The sequence below is a fragment of the Gymnogyps californianus genome, chromosome 2 (assembly GCF_018139145.2).
Source record: "Gymnogyps californianus isolate 813 chromosome 2, ASM1813914v2, whole genome shotgun sequence".
NCBI lineage: Eukaryota > Metazoa > Chordata > Aves > Accipitriformes > Cathartidae > Gymnogyps > Gymnogyps californianus.
This window is the reverse complement of record NC_059472.1, coordinates 38,083,898-38,108,738: the sequence shown is the minus strand read 5'-3', so window position 1 is coordinate 38,108,738 and position 24,841 is coordinate 38,083,898. Positions and strand designations below refer to the sequence as shown.

The window sequence follows — 24,841 nt, the reverse complement described above, 5'->3', positions numbered from 1 at the left end:
TTCCCTCCCTGCTTCATGAGCTGGCCTGGTGAAAATTCCTGGTGCTTATTGAAAGCATCATCTGATATCACTCGGCACCACAGGGGAAAATATAAATCAAAATGTAAGTATTCAGCACTCTCTCAGCATTGGCCTAATGTGATTAATGTAATCTGAGGTAAACACTTTAGTTATTCCTTATTACTGTTAGGGACCCAAATCAAGGGTTGGACTTGTTATTCTAGGTAATGTGAAAAACAAGCCCTACCCATGAGATCCGCAAGACTAAGATAAAGCTCAGGTAGAAGCTTGACAACAGTTACCTAATAGCAATGGACAGACACAATGAAGTGTTGAATCTGAACCGTCTGAAAGGCATGTGGCAAGGGCTGTGCCATGCTCAGCAGAAAGCTTTTCTCTGGCAGCAGAGTAGGGCTGCGGTAACAGGGAGAGCGAGGTGATCTGGGACGAGATTGCAAGGACCTACAGGAGTCAGATGCCCAAATCCCATTGACACTGAGGAGGTCTGCTTCTGCTTTCTACCTTTCAGAATCACCTCCTGGTTCAAAAAAGTTGTTTTCTGTAAAAGCCTACAGCTGAAATCCTTGTCTCAGACAATCCCAGCACACTGTATAACTCTGAGTTGTGTGGGCTGCCATTGGAAGGGGGGAACGGACTTAATAACGTGGACAGAGTTGCTCCTGGCACCTTTTGATGGTCTCTTGCCTCACATGAGGATAGCGTACCTCAGTCACTGTATGACTCAGAGCACAAATACTGAAGTGTCACAGGTGTGAAAACACAAGTCTAAAAGCCAAGGAACGGCCCTATTGTCAGTTTTGTGCTTGCTTCACTCCCGGCTGGGAGTGATGGCAAACGATTGCTCTTGGAAAGGCACATCGAGGTATTGCAGCCTGGCAGCCTGCTGAGTCCAGCAAGGTGCAGGGAGTAAATGCTTCATCCAGCCAAATCCAGTGGGAATATGTTGGAGCTCCAACATTGTTTTGCTGACACAGGAAGATGTCATCACAGCAGAATATGAAGGAGTTAACACATTATGAAACACAGTTTTGGCAGTGATGCAGACAAAGATTGTTTTGTTTGAAATGCAGTACCAGCAGTGTTGGTTAACAAGGTAATGCAGTCACCTTGCCAGTCTAAGTCATTACATTGTGCTTTGTTTCTTCTAACACGTTAGGTCCAAATTCTATGAAACAAGCTGCTTAACTTCAAGCCCATAGATAGTTCTTTGCTTCAAAGTTAACCTTAGTTTAATGTATATTTCTGGATAGTGGCTGGTTGGAATAGCAAGTGGAAGTGCTAAAGGAAGCCTGTCTTGCACAGGAAGAGAAATGACAAAGTACCAGTGTGGTTTTAAGCAAAAAAGAATAAAAATGCAGGAAATTATTTTGTAAACCTCTTGCCAGTCCTATTCCTTTGCAGGGTGAGAAGTGAGGAGGGCTGTCCCATGCCTGCTTACACACACTACTGAGGGCTCGGTGCACAAAATTACACAACCAATTTCAAAATTACTCTTAGCTAGTCCAGGCACTCCATCTGTCCTTCCAAAAATAAAAGGCAAAATTTTCAACATCACAGAGGACTAATAAACCACCTACGCTCCTCCATCTACCGAGATCAAGAGAGCGCAGAATCCCTTACGACTCAGAAAGTCTAGCCATGTATTTACTGCTGATACCTGACTTTTGTAATCGGATTGAAAGGTTTGCACTCAGCACTTTCCAGGGCTGAGAGGCAGATCTTCTATAATCGGGACTCAATTAGCTACCTGCCTTTTCAGCCGAAGATCTGGCCCCATGGGCCCGATTCTTTACAATACTTTTGCGTAAGCCTGGGAGACGACCCTTCTCACCAGCATTGCTGAAAATGGACTTTTGTATTCAAGTAGGCAGCTGTTTCTCCCAGATTTTTCACCATGCTTGTGCTCTCATTAAAGTACATGATAAAGTCAGCAAGCAAAGGCTATATTCTTCTGCAAGATCCTTGTCCATAAAAACCCTTTCTGAGCCCTGTATTTTGCAGTGAGTAGCAGTGAGTGCCTTGCTTTGAAAATATGAATCTAAGTCAAAGATCAGTCCACATTTCAAATATTAAAACAGATGCCCAGATAGTATTTCATTGGAACAAGTAGGGCTAGTCCAGTCTAGAGCAACTGAGGATCTGGGTCTAAAAAAGGAGCTATGAACTCTAATTAGATATAAATAAAGAAATAGGGAGCTACTTTTTTCATACCTCCATGCTATCTTGTTTGTTGGTGTCACGACACTTAAATAGGTAGTAACTGGAATGAAGCCCAGTAGCCAATTTACACTTAACATACCATTAGTTCTTACTAATTCCTGTGGTACACTTTAACACTAAGCACTTACAAAAATGCTTAGGAAAATCATCCATCGCATGCTTCAGTTCCTCACAAGCACCCCTGCTTCATTGTTTGTTCCTGGATGTGTCTGTTAGCATCACTGCTTTGGTAACTTTCCCTTTTAGGACAATATTAAAAGTGATTGAGACGTGTTAAAATTCAAAGGACACTACTCTGTCATTTTCCCTCTATCGAGTAGTATCTTGACATCAAATAGCTCTCCTGACATCATGCTGAAATTCCCAAAGTAAGGTGAAACCCTGCACAGAGAAGGCTGGCAGTATGGCTATTTTAATTTTAAGAATGTACAACAATGTATGTGCATACCTAGGAATATAGAGGGAAAAAAAATCCTGTATATTGCAAGTTAAATTGTGGTTTTAATGATGAAGACACAAGGCATCCCTTAGCTACCAAATCATCCATTTTTATCTATTTTATCTTTAATAGGATTTCTGATACTATCACAAAGCCATTCTTCATTCTCTGCCAAAGGGATCTGAAAACACTGGAACTAGTAAAATATTTCTGCATATTATACTGGTCTGTTAAATATTCAGCTAATTTTAAAAACAGTAACAATTCTTGTGATTAGCAGCTACAGCATATCATGTCCAGATTCTTTTTTTTTTGCTGTAAGCGTAGGATACCTGTGCAAACAAAAGCAGAATTTGGCCTGGGATATAAGCAGAAGCTTATATCTCTGTATTATTTATTTCCTGTTCTTGGGCTGAGTGAAATTGAAGTGAAATAAATATTAAAAGTCTTTAAAGAAAAAAAAACACATCCAAGGCAGATTTCATGACAGCAGAACAAGTATCATTTTGAGTGGCAATGCACTGACAATAACTTTTGGCTTCAGTCCACATCAATCTGGAGGCCCAGCTACACAAGCCAAGCTGGCTCAGGATCACTTCTAAACAGACAGTTGTCACCTTCGGTGCAATAATATTCCAGAGGTCCAAATCAGGACTAAGCCCTTTGCACAGGTGCGACACGCTCACCCAGCGTAATCCTTCCTCTGCTGTTGTCCGTGGCAAAAGTCCCTCCGACTTCTCTGGCGTTAGAAGTCTGGCTGGCCTCCCCAAATTTTCATGCTCCCTGCCTTTTCCCCTCTTTCCCACTTCATTCTGTTTTTCTGCGTGTTGTGAAATCTTAAGGATTTTAATGCAATCCATCTTTTCCTCTTCCATTTGTCAACCTTTCCTTCCTTTACAGACTGGTTCTGAACTGTCCCCTCAAGGACGAGTGGAGGAAACTCCCGTGAGCAATGAGAGGGGTGACGAGCCGGCTCGTCATGTCTTCTCCTTCTCCTGGTTGAACTCACTGAATGAATGATGACTCACTCCGGCTGGCTTCTGGTGTGCTTCTCCTCAGAGGGACCGTGAGCGCAGGCAGCCTGGCTGCAATCAACAAAGAAACTGGCCTGGAAAGGGACATCCGAGCAGGTTTCGTTCCCAGGAACTCAGTTGACCTCCACATTGTACCCAGCCCTGGAGATAACAGTCCTGAGAGGGATGGGAGCATGGGGACAAATTACTATACTGTATTGTAGTCAGAGTGTTTTCCAATAATTTCTTGTTTCCAAGGGGAAAATAGCATCACTACAGCTGTAGGCTGAGCACTGCTAGAGTTTTGTTACTCACTTTTTGGCACATCCCCGTGTAGGTGTAAATGCTTCACCAATGTTGTTAGCTAAAATGCTGGTATGCTATTCACTAGTAGCATCCTTTGCCAAAACAGCGTTTCTCCTCAGTACCCTCCTGCATCCCTGCTCATCGGTGCTGGTGGCTTCAGTGACACTATCACACCCTTGGCAGTCCCATGTCAGGGTTGTGTCTAAGCACCTCCCTGCAGTCACTTGTAGTCCCCGCGGTCCCGGTGCCTCCCCGGCTGCGGAGGCTGAGCACGGGAGGGGAGAAGGAAGCTGCCATTTCTCCCTTTGCACTGGCTCTTGCTGCTGAGCCACAACAGACGACGCTGACATAAAGAAGTTATTTGTAGGGAAGGTGCCCAGCGGCAGGGATGAGGAGGATGCACATGCCGAAAGCACTGGCCAAGCCCCTGCACATGGATGCGGGACACAGCTCTGAGCATGTGGGGCAGACACTAGAGTGCTGCCCACGTCTGTCCAGCCGTAATCTGTGTCTACATCTTCTCAGTCATCCGTGTGTGTAGGAAAAGGGGCATGTTCTTGCATGAAACCAGAATGCGGTGAGGTGGTCACAGGTATTCATTCAAGGTTTAATTTGAAGGCCCCACGGTGCGCTGTAGAAAAGGCGAATGCCAAATGTCCCATTCCGTGTGCGTGGCAGATGTTGAGCCGTCTCAACATGAAATCAAATTCGTGTTTTAAAAGAAGCTCTACAAGCTGTACTGAAGGTGACACTCTGCAAGTCTTGTCACTGGGGACAGGGTGTCAGCACTCAGTGGTGTTTAAGAGAGATTGGCACGTTGCCGGGAGTGCTTGGTGCCACAGGGGACCAGGTGTCAAGCTCTGCACTAGGGTTAAGTGTGGATCTTTCCAGAAGCCCCGAGCCAAGCCCTAAACACACCATTTTGGCAGGGGACTGTGTCGGGCCATAGGGCTGCACCGCGCCCCAGCAGGACTGGTGAGCTGGCAGTGCAGACGCAACGCAGCGCCTGGTTAGCAGGCTGTGAGGGGTCAGCCCCAGTCCTGGCCATCCCTCGCTACAGGGCTGAGTCACATCAACCCCCTTTTGTAGCTGTTTCCCCTGGAAAAGGCTCCTGCGAGAGAAGTTTTGGAGGGCTGCACAGGCGAGCTCTGTGCAAAACTTTGAGACTCGCACTGTCCAGAATGAGCGCCGCTCCGCACCACCACCGCCACCGCATCGCCTCCGGCTGCTGGATTTGGTTTGGGGGTGAGGGATTTCCTATTTTCTCCTCCGTCCTCCTGGAGGATTCCCCCCAGTTCCTCCCGGGAAGTTTCTCTGCACGCACCGCCACCTCCCCAGCGCCCCTGGGAGGGACCCGGCTTGGGCACCGCCGCCAGGACAGGGGGAGCCGAAGCGGAGAGGAACCTGCCCTTTTGGGGTGCAGGGAGGACGAGCAGAGCTAGAAAGAAAACACAAAAGAGATGCGGGAGCGCCTCACCGGTTTCCCATCGCTGCGCTCTGGCGGGAGGAGGCTGCCCGGCCCCGGCCGCAGCGGCAGGAGCCGGGGAACCCCCTCGGGGGGCTGCTGAGGTGGGAGTCGGCAGGGCTAGGGGCGACCGACCGGCCTCCGACCCCCCGCCCCGTCCCCGGGAGCCGCCCGCGCCGAGGGCGGCGGCGTGGGGCAGCCCTTGCCCGGCGCCCGGGGCCGGCCGCACGTCGGGGCGCGCCTTTGGGAGAGCCCGCAGGGACGGGGGCTCCCCGGGGCGGGGAGGGGAAAAACATCCCCGGGGGTGATTTAGGGCTCCCTGCGGCTCTGGGTGTCCGCGGCCGTGGGTGCCCCCCGCCCGCCCCGGTAAGCGCCGAGGGAGGCGGAGCAGCCCTCAGGCGTCTAGGCAAGAAAGTCTATCAAGCCATCTTTACTTTGCAGCTTTTATTAAAAATATAAATATTAAACATTCTCTTACACAACAAAATCGACCGAGCGCTGAAAAGATGTTTTATTGTGAAAATGTTTACAGGAAAAAAGTGGCTTTAAAGTAGCTTACAGAGATTCCCCCTCCCACCTCCCTGCCCCCAGCAGAAAAGTTATCTGTCTTCTTGGCACCATTTCTTCCAATGCTCACACATCCCTACGTAGCGATGGCACTAGAATAACTGGGAAATGGAGAAATAAATAAAGGTAGGGGAGGTTACGAACGACACTCGTGTTTCTGCACTTGGTACACGGTTGTGCATGCTAGTCAAGGGACAGAGGCTGTTCGGAGTACACCCTTCTAGGTTTAAAGCTATATAAAAATAAAGAGATGACATCAGAGCAGCACTATGGTACATCGGACGGTGTAATTATTCTTGTGCTAACTGCGGAATCTCTTTGGCAAGGCGGGGAGGGGCCGTCTCACTTCCCGATTATCTCCATCAGTTTCCTGTTGCTGTGAGCTTGCTGCGCTAACTGCTCGGCTCGGGCCATCTCCAAGACTTCTCGCAGGAGGTGGAAAGTCAGATCCAGAGAAATAGGGGGCTCCTCGGATCGCTTCTCCCTCTCCACGGCCTCACCCTCGGCTTCGCCCTCCTCGGGGCTCCCCAGCGAGCGCTCGGGCAGCTGCTGCAGCTGTTGCACCGCCGCCCGGAAAAAGTTGCTGGCGGAGGCTTCGGGCTGTAGGTGGCTGGTGCTGCTGGAAGAGGCGGAGAAAGAGCCAACGGGTCTCTTGTTGAGGTTGCCCAGGCGCAGGAAATACTCTTCTCCCATGCGGAGCAGGACGGGCAGAGTTTGCTGCTGCTGCTGCTGCTGCTGCTGCTGGAAGAAATCTGGCTGGTGCAGAGCCCCGTGGGCGGCTACCGGGCTCTTGCTGAGAGCTCTGCACTCCTGGCAGGGCAGGAGGGAGACCAGCAGGATTCCCGTAGAGACCAGCAGCGGGATCTTCATGGTCGGGGCCCAAACCTGCGGGGGCAGACGGGGGACGGGAGGGAGGGGGGTTACACAGCCGAGCCGCGGCGGCGGGGAGGGCAGCGCGGGGCCGGGGAGGGGCGACCCCCGCCGCCGCTGTCCCGGTGCTGAAACGCGCCGTTCCGCGTCCCTCCGCGCCCCTCCGCGTCCCCCACACCGCGGCCCGGCCGCGCTCAGCCCCGGCCCGGCCAGCCCCCGCCGTCGAGGCGGCCGCCCCCCGGCGCAACAGCCCCGCGGGGCGGCTCCGGGCTGCGCCGGCAGCGGCTCCCGCGGACGGGGCTGGGCTGAGCCCCTGCGGAGACAGTCCACGCGTGTGCGCGGACCCGCGCCTCTTCACCCACCCGGGGGGTGGGAGGGTGCGTGGGGTGCCTGCGGCGGGGCGGCTGTCCCCAAGAGCTGCGGGGTGCGAGCGCTCGGCTCCCCCGCACCTCCTCGCTCCCTGCCCGGCCGGGGGAGCTCCCCGCCTCCCGCGGGACGCCGCGCTCAGCCCCCCGCAGCGCAGCGCAGGGCAGCGCAGGGCAGCGCAGCGCAGCGCAGCGCAGCCCGCTCCGCGCCCGGGCGCGGCCCCGCACCTACCTGGGGCGGCGGCGGCAGGGCAGGGCAGGGCAGGCGGCGGCGGGGCTCGGCGGTGCCCGGCGTCCCTTCCTCTCGCTCTCCCTCGGAGCCGGCTCCTGGCGAACTTGGGATCAGATTTGGTCCTAATCAGAGCCGGGGCGCGGGATTTTTATAGCTTAGACCCTCTCCTGGAATCACGCAGAACTTGCCTAATAAGCTGACGCTCTCCTGACAGCCCGATTGCGTGCCCCGATCCACTGCTGAATAAATCATGGGGGCCCGTCGGAGCGGCGATGGGCCGAGTTTCGCTATCGCAACCCCAAATCTCACGTCCAATTATATCAACAGATATTTATTGCCTCTGCAGTGACGTCAGCCGGGCCGGGGGCCGGGGAGCAGGGTGCCCCCCCCCACCCCATTGACAAAAATACTTGAATGAGATTTCCTAGCGGGCGCGTACTATGAGAGGTCACTCCGGGGAAACTTTCCACTCGCGGGCCGGCCCGCGGGAAGGGACCCGACCGGCCCGGGACCAGGGCTGCTACCCCGGGCGGTGTCCTTCCCCCATCCCCGGCGCTCCCCGGCCCCCCGCCCCCCGCCGCCTCCGGGCCCGCCCGCACGGGGCGGCTGCGGTCGGCCGGCGCGGGAGGCTCCGCGGGGCGCGAGTTTTGCGTGGATCCCGTCGTTGCTCCGCCCCGGGGCCAGCCCGGGCCGGGGCAGTGCTTCCCCCTGCAAAGCGGGCAGGAGCGCAGCCGAGCCCCGCGGGGCAGGGCAGGTGCCGGTGCCGGTGCCGGTGCCGGTGCCGGTGCCGGTGCCGGTGCCGGGACGGACCCGCGGCACCGCTGACACCGCCACCTCGCACGGGCAGCCCGGGGCCCCGCCGCCGGGAGAGGGGGCGGAAAGCCCTCGGCGAGCCCCCGCGGGGGCGGGGGTGGCGGGGAGGGCCGGGGGTGCCGCAGCCGGGGCCGCCCCGGGAGCATCTGCCGGGGCAGGGACCGCAGCCCAGGCACCGCTCCGCCCGCTCCTCCTCCCCTGCCACCTCCGGCACCGCCGCCTGCTCGTCCCGGCCCTGCCTCCGCGCTGCCAGCTCCCACTCCCTCGTTCTGGCCCTTGCTTCTCTCCATTGTCTTCCCACTTCTTGCGTGGAGGTAACAACTGCTGTTTTTTCCTTCCTTCCCCCCCCCCCCCCAGCTGATCTTCCCCACTTCTTCGCCCCCGTGGCCGTGTGTTTCCCTGTTTGCCCTCCTCAGCTAAGGCCCTACCCTCCAGGGTGTCCTAATCCCATGTTGAGCTCCCTTTGAAGCGCTCTCCCGTCTCCATTACATCTGCAGGCTCCAGACCATATTCCACCAATGTCTCCAGCTGGGTTGCTTACCCTCAGATCTCCTCTTCCAGGAGGTAGCGCTGCCTATAGAAATAACTTCCACCCAACGCCCATTCCATGCGTAATGTGCATTCTTCAGTTTTTGCATCCCATCAGCCTTGCCGCTGCACCTCAGTCCTGCTTCTCCACTGCCTCGGTTGCAACATTAATCATGTCCTTCCCTTTAAATTGGAAAATGGTACAGACAACCTACTGGTTTTATCCTGCCTAGACTGTAAATGCTTGGGGTCATGCACTTGCATGTCTCCCACCACAGTGAGGAGTTTCAACAGACCACGGAAGGTGGTCGTATGCTATCAATGCTAAATCAGTGATAAATCTGAAATCCATTTCCTTAATAAATAACAAAGTTCAAGCAACTTAATATATGAGGTTGGCCACAGCCCAATTCTGAGCATCTCCTTAGGGATGCTATACACTTTAATTTTTGTTATACCTGCCTCCAGCCTCGGACGCTGTTGGTGAAGTGCCAAAGAATCAGATCTTGTGCATCATAAAGAAACAAATTGAAAAACAAGTAGTAATACCAGAGATTTATCTCCGCATTACCTCTGTTAGCTCAGGCATTCATGAACTGAAATGCGTATTACAACGAAAACAGAATGGAATATATTGTGTAGACAGTCGCAGCAGAAGCTATTTGTATGCTTTTAAAGCATGTCAGCACAGCTTTCAGTGAGAACAAGAGGTTCAAAGAAACAGGAGCTAAGTTCAATCAGTTGATGGAAAATGCAAGAAGCACTTATTAAACTCAAGCCCTCCAGATGTACTCTGGGGTGGGTTTTATCACAGTGTCTCCATTTTTAGGTTTAATATAACTTTTAAAGACATGAAACCTCTTAAAATAATGTGATCATAAATGTAAAGAAGGAAGCATTTTGATCCAAATACTTTTTTTTAGTGTCGTGGGTGAGATCTGAATGACATAGAGCTGCATCTCTCCAAAAAGATTGATGACAGTGAGAATTGGCTCAGATTATTTTATGTTTTTCATCATTTACAATATTATTTAGGTCCCTTTAGGCAGACAGTTTCATTCCTTGAAGAAATCCAGGGATAGCAAATACAGCATAGGAGTGGGCTAGGAGAGCTCCTGCAATTTTCACAAGAGCTGTACAACCTGCCAGGTTCTTCTCCCTTTTTTCCTGACCCCTGGCTCTGAGCAGGGTCTGCAGTGTCTCACACATACTTGTTTCTAATCCACCATGGTCATATTACCCCACTTTCCCCATAGATCCTGAGTGATGTGTGAGAGGGCTTGCAACAATTTAGGTGCAGGAAAGACTGTGAGACATTTGGATGCCTTGATAACGAGGAATATAAAATATCACAGATAGATACACAAACCAAAAAGTACTGCCCTCAGCACTTCAAACGCAGAACTGACTGCCTAGGAACATAGAAGCCCTTTCTCCAGAGTCACCAGCTTCTGAGTGAAATCTCAGCTGTTACTCCTGAAGGAGACTACAACAGAAGAAATCCTGGGTTCTCATCGGGGGGGTGAAAGAGAGACAAGGCAGATATCAGGTATATCTGGATTAGAGTTTTATGTTTAGTGATATAGTTTAAGATTAGCGTACCCTTCATAAGAAAAGTATTCATATTTGACTCATTCTGCAAACATCAGGGGCAAACAGAATTTTTGCAGTGAATCACAAAATAACATTATCTAGAAATAAAAAGTGCTAGCGAGGCCCATCTCCTCTCTGCTGACTTGGATTGGGTGCACCTGCCCTTTAGCCTTAGTGATCTCAAACTCAGGCACCTACTGAAAGGCATTTATAGCTACTCTGAGGTAGCTAATGGAAAGCAAAAGCATGCCCAGAGTATGATACTTCCCATCGCAAAATAGTACCTTCAGGCTTCTGGAGAAGCTCACCTCGTTCCCTTGTCTATAAAGGGAGTGCAGAGAACTACATTAGCCCAGTCACTGAATTTTTAGATAGCTAATGTGAGGCGAGAAGAATCCCCTCCTCAATGATTGACCATAGCAGAGAGATCACACAGTTCTAAAAATAGCAATACAGAAGGGATGATGTTAAACTGAGGGCATGGCTCTTACCCCAGGTATTTTTGAAGATGTCCAACTACAAACATGGAAGAACACACACTAGAGGTATATCAGCTTTCTACGATGGTGCAATATTTCATTACCACTCCAGCTTTTGTCAGAAGGTGCTAAGAATTTCTGGTACTGTTGCATTCAGCAAACATTTCCGTGTCGTCTCGCATAACCACTTCATGTGATCACCATCGTTACTCAGTCCCTGTGGTCAGCTCTCTAACATGCGATCTTAACATTCTGTGACTGTTTCAGGTGAACTCAGTGCGTCTCACCCACTCTGAGGTGCCAGCAATCATACTCTGGCACATCTATACATTACATTTCCATTTCACCTTTGGTACTCCTGATACTAAGAAATGTAAATCTGATGGTCATACACGTTATGGATTCTAGGGCAATCTAGAGAACAAGAAAAAATATTCAAGGTATCTTACTATGCCTGAAGGTGATAAGTCATTTTAAGAACAATATACATTTGCCTATTATTCCTCAGGAGACTGAATTTGCTAGAACCTCAATTAAACTGAATTATAAAAATCAATTTAATACAAAAGAGTATGTTCTAGGTCAGGAGGAAGAACAAAACTGATAAGGAGCTCAGCTATCTGCCCTCTCTTCTGACCCCAGAAGTCTTCAAAGTTCTCTCATTCAGTTTTAATTTCTCTTTCAATTTTTCAGTGACCTCACTCCAGGAAGGGAATCATGTGCTCATGTCACAGGGATTTTCTGTGGTATGTCTCACCATCATATCAGAGCTCCACCTGTAACTTATAACAGGTTTTTCTACAGTCCTGTGAGAGAGAGGAAAGCACCTTAATTTCCCAAACTTTCCAGTGGGGAAAAACAACATGAAAGGATGAAGAGATTTACCCAGTGTCCCTCAAGGATTTGTGTACGAGGCAGGAGTGAATCTTGCATTTTCCAAGACCAAGTTCATAAGCTCAACCAGAGGATTATTTTCATTCATGACTTAACATTCATACTCTTGATCCCAGACGGCTGCCCACAAGACACACTTTTATGGTCTCGGGGTCCCAAAGGAAGGAAAAATTCCTTGAGAATATCCTCTCGGTTCCACCGTGTCTGGGGAGAACACAGCCGTTCACAGCGGCTCACACACGGGTGGATTTGCAGGGATGGTTTTCCTCCCAAAGCCTGACCCCCAGCTGAGCAGAAGCCAGCACACGCCGCTCAGGAATCTCAAGCATGGACCTTCTGCCCCAGCAAGTGCCTTCCCTGTGCCCAAAGCCCCGCACGCCCGGCGGGGGTATTCCCACCAGCGTGTGTAACACGGAGATGAGCTGCACCCGTACCCTCTTGGACATCACCAAAAAGCACTTTTGGAGGCCTCACGGCCTCACTCTCTCCTTCTGAGCAGTGAAGGGAAGTTGCAGATGCAGGCTGGGAGAAGCATGCAGGCGGCGAGGGCTGCGCCTCTCTGCTCCTGACAGCCCTCATCCAGGGAGGCAACAGCTGACCTTTATATTTACCTCACAAGACTTGTCAGTTGCTATTCTTGCTCTCAAATAAGGGCTGGAGAAGGCTGCACGGGTACGTGTGCGAGCCCTCTATGCCATTAATGATAATGCTGCAGGAACTAATCTCAAAATTATTGGTAGCAACAAGGAAATCCATCAAACAAGTACTCCCTGAGAGCGCTGAGCAATCGGTATTGCTGGTTGCCTTGGTGTCTGGGTACATTTGGCCATGAGAGAAATTTTGCTGGTTAGCTGAGCGTCTGATCTGTCTGTCTGTCTTTGGCACAGACCGGGGCAAGGACAAGGGTTTGGGTTTGCATCTTGCACGCATCTGGAACAACCCACTGAAATCACCAGGTTCACCCTAGTTTGCAGTGACAGAGAAAAGGACACACACAACCTGTACGGGCAGCAGGGTACAGGCTCCAGTGAGCGGGAGGGGGGATGCTCAACCAGAGGAGGGCAGGCATCAGGCACACGGGCCAAGCTGCCGGCCAAGGGGAGGTAGGGGAGACCAGGATGGGCCTGCAGGGAAGGGCAGGTGGGAATACCCACATTGCCTCTCCCCAGGCACGTCCCTGCCCCTGGGAGGTTAGAGCCCAGAGCCGTCCCTTTATTCGACACTGGGAGAGGGGCACAGAGGGGAGCCCACAACACTCTGACCGTATTGCTGATGGCTGCTTGCGGGCTTGCTGCAGGGAGTCTGCGAGGAACCATCCACCGAAGGCCAGGAGTAGATGAGAGCCTGTCTGTCCAGCTAGGACATCCCGATGGAAAGGGCCCCTGAGCCAGTGATGGCTTCAGCCATCAAACACACCACTGACACCAGGGACCCTGCCTTGCTCTCATCACATGCAGCACCAAGCCTGCCATCAGGCGTCAGCAGCAATATTTAGTTCATTCATCTCTAAAGTCATAGCCATGTCACAAGCATGGGGAAACCATGCTGCCAGGGTGATGGATCTGGGCGTCACTACCAAAATCAAGAGAAACATCTGAGCACAGCTGGGCTGGTGTGGCAATTTCCGGCATCCAGGCAGAAGCAATTTGAGCCAACTGCTGGGGCTATGTTTCTTCAGAGGCCAACCCACTGTTGTCCCGCTGAAGGAGAAGATAATGGGAGAAATGTTGGAGTTGGAATTTGCAGAAAGTGAAACCCTCACTCAATGGCAAAACATCCACCGTCTGTGTTTGTTGCGAATGAGGATTGCCTTTGTAATGTGAGATACATGATACATTCACATGTAAGAGCATACACAACATGAGAATGAGACTGAGAAATGACAAACTGAGTAGAGAGGGAGAATGATCAGTGCAATTTAAAGGAGGTTCGTGGTACCAAGGGCAACTCCTGCTCCTGGAATCCTGTTACAATCTCAACTGTTGCTAAAAACAAAAAGTAAGTTTAGCCTTCAAGCTTAAAAACATCACCCAGCTATACCGTCAAGGCTGAGAATCCCCAAATAAAGCTGAGAATGTCACCTGCTTTAAAAATCTCATGATTCTGAAAACAATCTCAGTATCTGGGGAAGAAGGAGATGGGGGCAGCACAGTTTTGGAATACTTGAGAATAGAGATGTTGCAATTGCCTTCTCACTCCTTTCAACTGAGGAAATATGGGAAGAAATACAAACACACTATCTGTCTTGAATGGCTGGGCAACGGGCTATATATAGAATCTGCTCTGTCCTACTTAAGTTATGACTAATGCTAAACAATTAGAAATTCAGATGTCTGCATATTTGAAGGAGCAAACATCTCTAATGCACCATTTGTTGTTCATTAAAAAATGGAAGAATCAAAGCCTCTCTAAGCTCCGGCTAGGCTGCACTTATCAACAGGTACGTGTTGCTGGAAGTGGAGCCCCATGAGACTAATTGCAAGGGATAATGAACAAGATGAGGCGTTTCTTGGAAAAAAAGATTATTATCTTTATAATGACCATACTCATGCCAAAGACTGCAAATTCTTTAGGGAAGGGACTTTCTTTTTTGTTCCACGCCTGCCTGGTGTCTAGCACAGCGGCGCCCTAGTCTGTGACTAGGAATCCTAAGTGCTACTGCAATTCAAGCAGTACATTATAGTAAATAGTAGTATTAAATTAGCTGGGAACATGAAGGTGGTTTTCATCAGCATCTCTGATGTACAGGGTCAACAAACATTTCTCTAAGCCAGAGGCCAATGGAGTTTTATTTGAAAACACTTCATTTTTATGAGGAGAAGACAATGCTAATAAAAAACTACAGTTCACTCTCAGGAATTTGGCAGGACTTTTTGTCTGGTTCCTCTCATTCAGAGCTGCAGTGTCTGGAAGCACTGGAGTAGGTTTTGATATAGCCAAGACTGGGTGAAGGAATCAAAGTACAGAACAAAAACACAAATCATGCCAGCCAATAAATCGAAGGAATGATCAGTCTCCACCAGACAAAATCTCCAGATTTCTCAACCGTTCCTATTCTCACTGTGGGTTACTGTTATTGCAAAGCATATACTTAATGAATTTACTCACTGGATGGTTTCCTTCATCTCTCTTCTGCTTTGTCATCATTATGGATGTAATGACAGGGGCTACGGATGGCACTGCCACACACACATCATCATATATTATTCTTTTAGCAACAGAGGAAGATTTTAGTCTGGAGGAAAATACTGGCTTTATTCTTAACTCCTGATGCTGGGAGAGCAAAGGTGAGTAGCAATGGAGGTATTGTAGCTGCTTCTCTACAACTAGGATCTCCCAGTGAACTTAGAAGCAGGTATATCTTCGACCTGAGGATGTAATTAAAAAACCCTCTATTTCAGGCTAGTGGATATGAAAATCAAGTGAGATGGACTATCAATATTTCTAGGTGCTAAGTTTTTGATTTCTCCTTCACCAGGAAACAGCAGTGCCAGTGGCCTGACATCAGGCCACTTGATAAGAAGCAGATCTTGAACTGCTTTGCAAATATTACCACTGAAGTTAATGAAGTTAATGAATAGCCATCTATAACCAATTTTGTTTAGCACTGAAATGCATTCTGTACTGAGATAGTCCAACACCACCCAGAATCAAGGCCCACAGACTGGGCTAAAACTAGCACCAGGACATGTGTATGGATACTGCATGCGAGCAAGGCTGCAGGATGGGGGTGTTACAGGCAAGCCTACCTCATGTAATGGGCGCAGAGATGCTTGGACTACCCAAGCTTGCATCATACCGCTCTGGCAATGCAATGCCGCATCTCATGTAAGAGTCTTGCTAAGGGCTGGTGGCTCCTCGCTTTTCTTTGCAAGAGCAGGCACATGGGTTTGGAGCAGCAGTAGCTCAGCGCTCTCTCACTGTGCTCTGCTGTACATGCCCTTGGATCGACAGTTAAACTGAAACTTGGCTAAAACCATCTGGGTAAATGCCAAGAGCTCTTCAGCACCCATCTCTGACGTAACCTGGCTCATCCGGATGAAGTTTTTACTAAATGACAGAGGAAGGATGAGATTTTAGGAGTGAATAACTAAAGCAGAGAGCCATAGGGTGGCCTCAAAGACATTAGGAGCTACAAGTTCATAGCTCCTCCTAGGATGCTTTCAAACGGGAGAAGACAGCTGCTACCAGAGGGGCCAAAGCTTTTTTTAAACTTAAAAAATAACATCAGAACTGTAATCAGTAAATAAAGTCTAATTTTAAGCAATACTTGAGTTAATAGTGTCTCTTTTGAGGCAGCCACATATATGGGCATACAAAGGTTGGCAATGTCCCTATAAGGCTTTTTCAGTTCCCTTAGTGAAGGCTGTGTGAAAAATAATTTCAGAACAGCCAAATTTAAGGTGTTAACAGTGAGTGCCATTGACCTTTGGGTGTTGCTGTAAGACAGCAGCGTGAATAATAATAAAATCCCTGAGGTTGCCTCTCTTCAGTTTTCTACAAGTATCTTGTGCTCAGGGAAGATTTTAAAAAACCTTGGCTCAACCAGACAGCTCATCTGAACCTCCAAGGAAGTCTGCTCAGCAATGCCTTTACCATGAGAGACAGATTCAGAGGAACCTGGAAACACATCTAGTAAAAGGGTTGACATAAAAGCACTCAGAGCTTAGTCAGAATTGCTCTTAGGCTTGAGAGTGAGAAAGGTCTCTCCCTTTGCTAGTAGGAGAAGGAAGAGGGTCCCTGGGTGTAATGTGGGGAGTACATCTCAGTCCCTCACTTGTCCTACCTGTATTAATGATCCTGAGGGGGAAAAGGTACTGGTTTCGACTCAGAGGAGATGAAATTGTGCCTTCTGAAATCCAGGGTTTTGACACTGACTGTAATTAAACTTGTTTTGGCCCCAAACTGAAAAGCACACGCTTTCCTCCTATTTGTCTTGGCAGAGCTTTTGGCAGAGCTGTGTGATGGAGGCTGGCTGACAGTTGCAGAACAGGAATGGAAAGGAGATGCCAATAACAGGAAACTGGTGAACTGGAAAAGAAGGGCAGCGGTAAATGAACTGGCTTCTACATGGCAAAAGGTGATTGAACTGCACCGTCATGTCTTTATCATGTCAGCAAGAACAATGACAGTAGGTACGTATGTGTGACTCAAGATACCCTCCAATTTCACTGCTACAGTGACTGTGCCTAAGAAGTGGAATTTCTCTCTGGATCCTTTTGCTATTTCTATTAACAAACAAACCTCGGATTAAAGAAATGAGCAAGAAGGAATACTGTGCATTTCACAACCAACATTTCCAGCCTAGCTCTATCTAGACTCAGGAAATACTCAAGTAGGCCCTTCAGTGAGCAAGGAAAGGAGGTATTAATCCATTCTGAGAGTGAAGGAATTGTGGCACACATTTTTTTGTTGTTGCTGGGAACTGTCTCTCTTGCCACAGGCACAGGACTATCCTCCCTCCTTCAGCTGCTTAGTGACATGTGAGGACAAACTTCTAATAAACAACACGTCCTAGATACCTATCTAAGGGGCATATATCCCAGTTTTGGCCCCTCAGAACAGGTCTTGTTTCAAAAAATGAGCTACGTGACAATGCCTTCAAAAATCCATTAGAGTCAACACCAAGCAGAGTCAAAATTGGCTGATGGAAAACAAGGCGTTATTTGACTCTTCCTTTGTAGAGAATGAAAACAAAGTCCCAGTTTGGGATCAAGGCCAGATTTCAAATCTTGAACACCATCCTGAAGTGCAACCCTGTCTCTGCATGATTCTGCTTGAGATACTACACAGAGCTTGAGGCAGAGCCGCCTCATGCTCCAAAGAATGAATGCTGTAGCTTAAATATCTTTACATGCTATCTGTCATTATGACTGGAGCCACAAGGAATAAGTTTTCCATCTGCATGTATTTCCACCACAGTATCACAGAGATCCTATTCAGTTTGACTTTTGTCTTCTAAGAATTGGACATGAACGATGCCAACTGCAGAGGAGTCGCAGACAACAGTCTGGTGAATCTTTTCACACTCATTGACACCTACTGATAACCAATCTCTGTTCATTACCAAAACCAGATAGTCTACTTATCCTCCAGCCTTCAGTTACGGCTAGGATGTAGCTTGAGACAGACTAAGATGTTTTCAAGAATCTAAACTGAAGTAACTCTTCCAGTGACTTCTCTCTTCCGACAGTGAATGAACTGAGTTGTTGTGAACTCACGGCATGTATAACTCCTGGTGGTTTTGGAGAAAGAAAGTAATATTTTGATATTTTGCTAGCACAGTTTCAGAGGGGGCACATACAGATTTTATACTCTAAATAACCTGGCCTTCTCCAATTTGCCAAGCACAGCATCAGTATCATGCCACTACCCAGGATGCCCGTCTCAGACTGTATCTCCCCACTGCACTCATCCTGAGTTCATTTTCCCTCGCGAACTAACAGATGCCTCACTTATTAGACATCAACTAGCTGTGTCTTCAACTGTATTATCCTTCTGAGTGCTGAAGAAGTAACAACTGTTACAGTGCTTACCATACTTCACAAATACAGCGCAGATCTGTCATTCATTTGCCTGAGCCTTCAGTCAAACGGCGCTCTCTGCCCCCTGCTCCACGTGCTAGGGCCTGATCACAGGGGTCTGTGTGCAGGGGTTCTGATGGGAAGCGGTCTGCAGCTTAGGGGCTTTGTGATCCAGCGACAGGCTTTTTGTTTAATAGAATAGAATTTTAATAGAATAATATAGAATTTTCTTTCGTGAATCTGTCTGAACAAAGATTGATTGAGAAGTGCTCTGTCTGTGAATGACATCTGCATTAAAAATAAACAAGCCCCATAACAGATCCTAACATGTAACGTGACTCTCATAGGAAAAAGAGAACTTCAGCTATACAACCCATCCATAAAACTGGCAAGATCCTTCTTTTCCTAGGAAAGATATCTTTGCATCTGCCATTGCTGCCCTTACACTGGAAAAGGAAGGAATTGATTTTATAATTGATTGTAGAAGTCCTGATTCTTCCACAATATAAACAACGCAGATGATCACCCACAGCTCAGGCTTCCAATGGAAATACCAGAAATTCCAGCAGTGCTTTGTAAGGCTGGTAGATTGCTTACTTTGTGCCTCTAGCTGAGGAAATAACATCTCTATAAGAAGAAGAGAAGAATCGAATGATCTTTATTCGAAAGGGCTAAGCTTCCTGACTCCCCATCATTCATTTATTTAGCTTGAATCATCCCATACCTACAGGTGGGAGCCAAGAGGTGGTGCTAGAACTCAGCTATCTTGTACCCAGCAAACATCTATTCCATCTGGTTTTCAGGTGGAAAGCTGTAAAAGATGGCTGTTCTCACTATCCTTTGTAATATTTCCAACCTATGTTGTTTAGTCTTTCCCAGCTGTCTGTGCTGTTAGGAAGAGTATAACCTGTTTTGTAGTTTTAGGGGCTAGCTGTTCTGGAAAGCAATCATCCTCAATTCTTCCTGCTTGCTTCCTAGAGTTCTTGAAACTGTTCACTCCTCAGCTACATCCAGAAGCACTCATTATCAATATAATGAGAACAACTACCTCAGATGCAAATATTCATGAGTTAATCTCATCTCATTGTCCCTAAATCGAGCACTAGAGCAACATACTACCAAATATGCATGAGTCAAATCATGCTTAAAACTAACACCAGGCCTTTCGTCAGTGAAAAGTGTCCTACTTTGGGGACGAATTACCAGAAGCTCTTTCAGTGACAGTGAAGCACACTACATTTGGGATAGGAACTCACGTCATGTTTTTGATTGACCAGGGGCCTTGAGTAAGACAGCAGGAAGAACACCAGAGATACTTACAGCATCACTGACAGGAGCATCTGCAATAGCTGAGGCTTTTCTTGCCCTGCCGGTGTATGGCTGAACTGGGAAATCAGTCCCCTGGGAATTGTTCCCTCTATGCAGCCATCCTCAAAGGGAAATTTTGGTGCTGCCAGTGGAAATTTGAGCAATGTTAGGAAGAGCAGGTACGTCTCTGCTGAGAGAACGACATGGCGAGGTTTCAGTGGCAGTTTTGCAGTGTAGACCTTTCCAAATCAAACTGAGCAGAGACCACAACAAGAGCAGTGAATAATCATTTTTATTATCAGCTAACAGTACTCATCACTTGTTACCTGCACCACCCTTTAGCAACTGATTTTAAAAGGCACCCAAAAGAACCGTCCTCTTATAGTTTCTATATTTATTTTTTATAGTGTTTTCTATATTTATTTCCATTAAAATCTGGACAATTAAGCCTCCTTCATCATCTTAATTTATTTTAGGAAAACAGCCCAATAAACATTTTTACTTCAGAATTAACAAGCGGTAGCTAATAAATTGTAGCATCATGATCAACAGTTAGGGAATTTCTTGAAGAGCTCCTAAACAATTAGCTGATAGAGCACTTGAAGTGAAATTTTCGTAAGCTGCTCATGAATAAACCTGGTTTTATTTCATCATAAAAAAAGCATACTGAGATAACAAATTCAAATGCTAGGATATTACATAATTTGTCATTATTATATTCTTATATAATTTGTATAACATTGCATTGTTATGCACTAGACCAATTTTCTTTGGAACAAATTAATGTAACAGCCACCTTCCATTTTGGGATAAATGTAAGCATCAATTATAGTACTCTAGGGAATCAGACAATACGCTATACTATTCTCTGTCCCCAAAATGCACACACGTCACTAATAAAGCCATACATCAACATAACTAGCAGGGGAAGTTTATTGGATGTTGGTTTTGGAAGGCTATCCATCTGAAAGAAGCTGAGAAGACTAAAGCTGCTGAGAAAGAAAAGCAGAAAAGCTCATGACATGATCAGAGCAAGCTCTGGGCACACAGCTCCGAGTACTCAGTACTGCAAATCTGACCTGGCGCCTGCCAGTATTGGATCAAAAGTGCTGCAGCCACCTGGTGCAAAGTGCTGCTGGATCAAAATTCTTCAAAAGCAAGTTAATTTTGTACCAGCGGGATTTGTGCTGCTCTGGGTATCATCTGCTCCCCCTAAAGCTGGCACAGAAGATGGAGGCAGTATAAATACCACAGCACGTGATGTGAGTAATTTGACAGAAATGGGAGCATATATTCGTGCTCCAGCTGGATTGGTGGGTGATCTGGTGGTGAGCAGTTCTACCAGCAATGAATGTGGCACCACCACCAAAAAAAGAGAGGGGACTTTCAGGCTAAGAACTGACTGAAAAAGGAGTCCAAACTACGAACAATTATCCTTTGTCGCCTGATTCTTTCACCAAGGTTTTGACAAAGAAACACCATTTTGTCAGCTTTTATGTTTCAGTGGCTACAGACTCATGTCCAAATGGGGAACAATAGTACATTTAGACTACAACAGAATATTTTGCTTAAAATAGCCCATTTGGCAACATATACACGAGTTTCATAATAAAACAGCAATAGCGTAGTTATTTAGTATTTTTAATGAACTGAGAAGACCAATGCATTTCAAATAAGATACAAACCAGCAGATAAAGTGTTTTGAGCTCTCATGGTCCCTCTCTCTGCCAAAGAACACACGAATAAAACTAAGTCACAAGATTGGAGATTATTTCTTCCCTTTTTTTTTCCTAAATCACTTCTGTTACCGAGCTATGTCCTAAAGGCCTTATCCAGATATTACTTACTTCAGTAGAATGTCCTTCACCATTTAGGGTTTGCCCATGACTCAGTGGAGACAATTGGTGGATGTGTTTATCCCATAGGAAATACCTGGAGCCAGCATTTCCAGGTAGGTTCTTTCATTAGCAATTGATGAACGCTTGCTAATGCAGTATCACAAGAATTACCACCACCAGAAAGAGCACTTGGGGTGACCTACAGGCAATTTTGTAGTTCCTGGTATTTCCATAATTGTGTGCTCACCATTGTCTTTTTTGCAAAGTTTTATTTCTCACCTTTTTGTGGACAGCCACTTCCACCCTTGCGTAAGGAATAAGAACTAGAGTCAGGCTAAGACTTGGAAGACCAATGCTCACTTCCTTTCTCTGGTACTGTCGTCCTAGGTCACTTTGAGCAAGCCAGGTACTCTTTCAGTGCCTGACTTCCTTACGCCTGAAATATTCTTTCTGAAGATGCTTACAGTAAAGAACATAGGGTACACAGACGTTACTGTCCTGGAAGCCCTATGACCCCACGTGAGATACGCATCGCCCAGTAGCTTCCTAGGTCATCTCAACCGTGCCAGTCCCTCAGTGCTGTGATCTCTCCTCCCCTCCTACCAGATTTATTTCGGAGCTCACAGATGGATGTCTCAGTAGAATGCCTCTAATCAGGCACAATATTTTGCATGTAGTTAATCATTCATATGGGACTCTACATTTCAAACAGTTCAGATTTTCCTAATTAATGTTTTGCATCATGATCATATTTACAGTAATTGGGACTGATACTTGAAGTACAGTAAAAGCTGTCATCTCATTCCCTCCTAAAGAACCCAATTACCTTCATTTATTAGCAAATTCATACTAACATTTGGGTTTATTACACTTGACAACATAAAGCCAGCTCTTTCCGTGACACAGTTCAGCAAAGTACCATCAGCCCAGGCCTAAAAGAGGCTGCAGACCTAGTCTTGGAGGCTAGAGTTGAGAGTGCCTTCCTGACTTATATCCTGACAACGAAATCAATCAAAAAGTGTATCCAGGATAAGAATTTCCCTTGTGTCCATTTTCCCTTCAGCCCATCACTACTGAGGAAGATGACAGCTTTTGTAATCAGCCACTTCTCTGACGTTCACGTGCTACAGGAGACAGCCAAGAGGAAATATTAGGTACAGAAACTGGGGCAAAAGTCAGACCACATGAACCAAGGCATTAGTCTTTTCAGATTTTCACATCTCTGGATTATAGTCCTAAAGGACGGCTGCAGAGTGGCACATGTTACTCATGTCATTGAAAGCCACAGCTGCCATTGCATCCAAAAGTTAATTTCATGATCAGGTGTTAAAATGCACCTGTGTATATGGCTATGTCATATAGCCATACACGCCTCAGTGAGGTGTTTACAAGTATGCCATACAGGTGCTTCAGAGCGAGTCAGCCGTTCCACAGATGGGAAATAGGATGGAAGAGTGCCATACTTGTTTCTCATTCTAGGAAGTCCTATTTCAGCTACTGATTATTACCTAATAACCTAATCAACAGTAACAGCAATATTTGGCACTTAAAAACACTTTATATTCAAAGAGCTACACAAGCAGATTAGGTAGAAAATTAATCCCTAACTAATTAGCAAAGGAAGCAAGCAAAAACAATATTTTAGAATCAGAAAACAGAGCTACAGAAGCAAGGTCAGATCGTTAGAGCACGGTCATTCATTTGATGTGGCTTTCTGTAGGGAAACAGGTGTTTTTCAACAGGGAAATAAGGTAAACTATGATTTTAACAGATGTTAGTGGTCAAGGTCAGGCCTAGTGAGATACTTTGAGTTGCCTAATTAATAAACATTTAAACACTAAGAAAAAAAAAAATTTAGATCACACTCACCCCAGCTACAGCAGAGGTTTAAAATGGGCTTGTTACAGTGTGTTAGTGAGCACCAAAGACGCCTCCCTGCTGGGGGTAAGCAAGATGTGAATGAGAAACAGAAATCAGGAGGTCCCACCCTTCCCACCTACCTACTGAGAAAACCAAATTTGCCTCTGCATGAAATTTCATCACAAAGTTTTCCGACTGAAATCAGTTCAATGATTCAAGAGTTCAATAAGCAGAAACCTCTCTCTCTTCTTGGTAATTTTCCCAAGAGTTTCCTCCAACTATTTTAGCTCTTAATTTATATCTCTCTCTCTTTTCTTTTCTTTTCTTTTTTTTTTGCTACAAGCAACTTCTTCCCCAAGCACATATCTACAATTGAATCCTACTCTAAATTCATGTCAAGATCAGCTTATGTATTCATTGCTGAATGAATTTCAAATATGTGCTCCTTGTGTTCCTTTCCCAACAGGATAGAGAGGCCTCTTGAGTTGCTTTAAATGTCTCATTACAAATGCTTCATTAGAAACTACGTCACAGATTGTGTCAATCTGGTCCACACTTTCATGCCAAAAAGTAAAGACTTTCAAGCTGTGCCTTTCTTACCATTAAGTTTCCAATCTGTTTTTAGAATCTCAATCAGTTCTTTAAGGAATGCAAATGTTACTTCTCCCTTTAGTGCTGAAACTAGCCATTGGGAAATGCACATGCATAATGCTTTCCTGTTCCTGCATGTATTGAAACAATAATCAATGCTGGAAGGGCAGGCTACTTTCTATATATTTTCTGAAGGATGCACAGACCTTCTACGCTCATAGGGACAGACCGCCTCCTTCACATTGTGTGAACAGAAATAATTCAGTTGAAATCAATATTACATGTGACAAGAGTTTAATCAAAATCAGTGCGAGAAGCTTAAGTCTATTGGGGCTGAAGCTGATCTTATGATAGTGTAACATGAGTCAAGTTTCTTTGACCCTGTTTTTCCCCTCAGCCAGACCTGGCTTACACCACCATGAACGTACTTACTTCAAGGGACTACTCTTAACTGCTACTTTCTGCTTAGTGCAACTTGGCTCCATTATTGTCTCCTACATATTCAGGAGCCCTATCTGCTTTACAGACACTGTGAACCTCAGTTTTGTCAGTAATTCTTACTATGCTCTCTAATATCTGAATGGAAGAGGCCTTCTGCTTCTCTGGCTTCTGAACCATGTGGTGAAATATAGAAATTTTTTTTTTTTTTTTTTTTTTGCTACTAATTCAGCCTCAGAAGCTGTTAAAACCTCCTATTTGGTGTGAAGCGATAAAGAACTAGTACAGAAAAGTGTTCTCAAGCAGATGATCAGCAATTAAAATAGAGGCAACCAGTGAAAATGTGAGATGGAAAACCCAGCATCTTGGATATGGGAAGCTCAACCCAAGTGAAAATAGGAGGTAGAATATAAGAAATACACCACAAATTATTCCTTGTTGACTGTGGCGGAGCAGAAGGTGGATAGGACACCTATG

General features: G+C 46.8%; 2 protein-coding genes across 3 annotated transcripts in view; one reads left to right on the top strand and one right to left on the bottom strand.

The window, feature by feature from the left end:
• The window catches only part of TRIM55 (tripartite motif containing 55), a 38,868-nt gene extending 34,716 nt beyond the window's left edge, over positions 1-4,152 (top strand). For both annotated transcript variants that reach the window (XM_050891363.1, XM_050891364.1), the window contains one exon: positions 3,581-4,152. In XM_050891363.1, the coding sequence (XP_050747320.1) occupies positions 3,581-3,700 (120 nt within the window). In that variant the 3' untranslated portion in view covers positions 3,701-4,152. The remainder of the gene's footprint in view (positions 1-3,580) is intronic.
• Positions 4,153-6,037: 1,885 nt separating this feature from the next.
• On the bottom strand, positions 6,038-6,901 carry CRH (corticotropin releasing hormone). The gene has a single exon (XM_050892231.1). The coding sequence runs from the start codon at positions 6,899-6,901 to the stop codon at positions 6,374-6,376; it is 528 nt and encodes a 175-aa protein (XP_050748188.1). The 3' UTR covers positions 6,038-6,373.
• Positions 6,902-24,841: the final 17,940 nt, after the last annotated feature.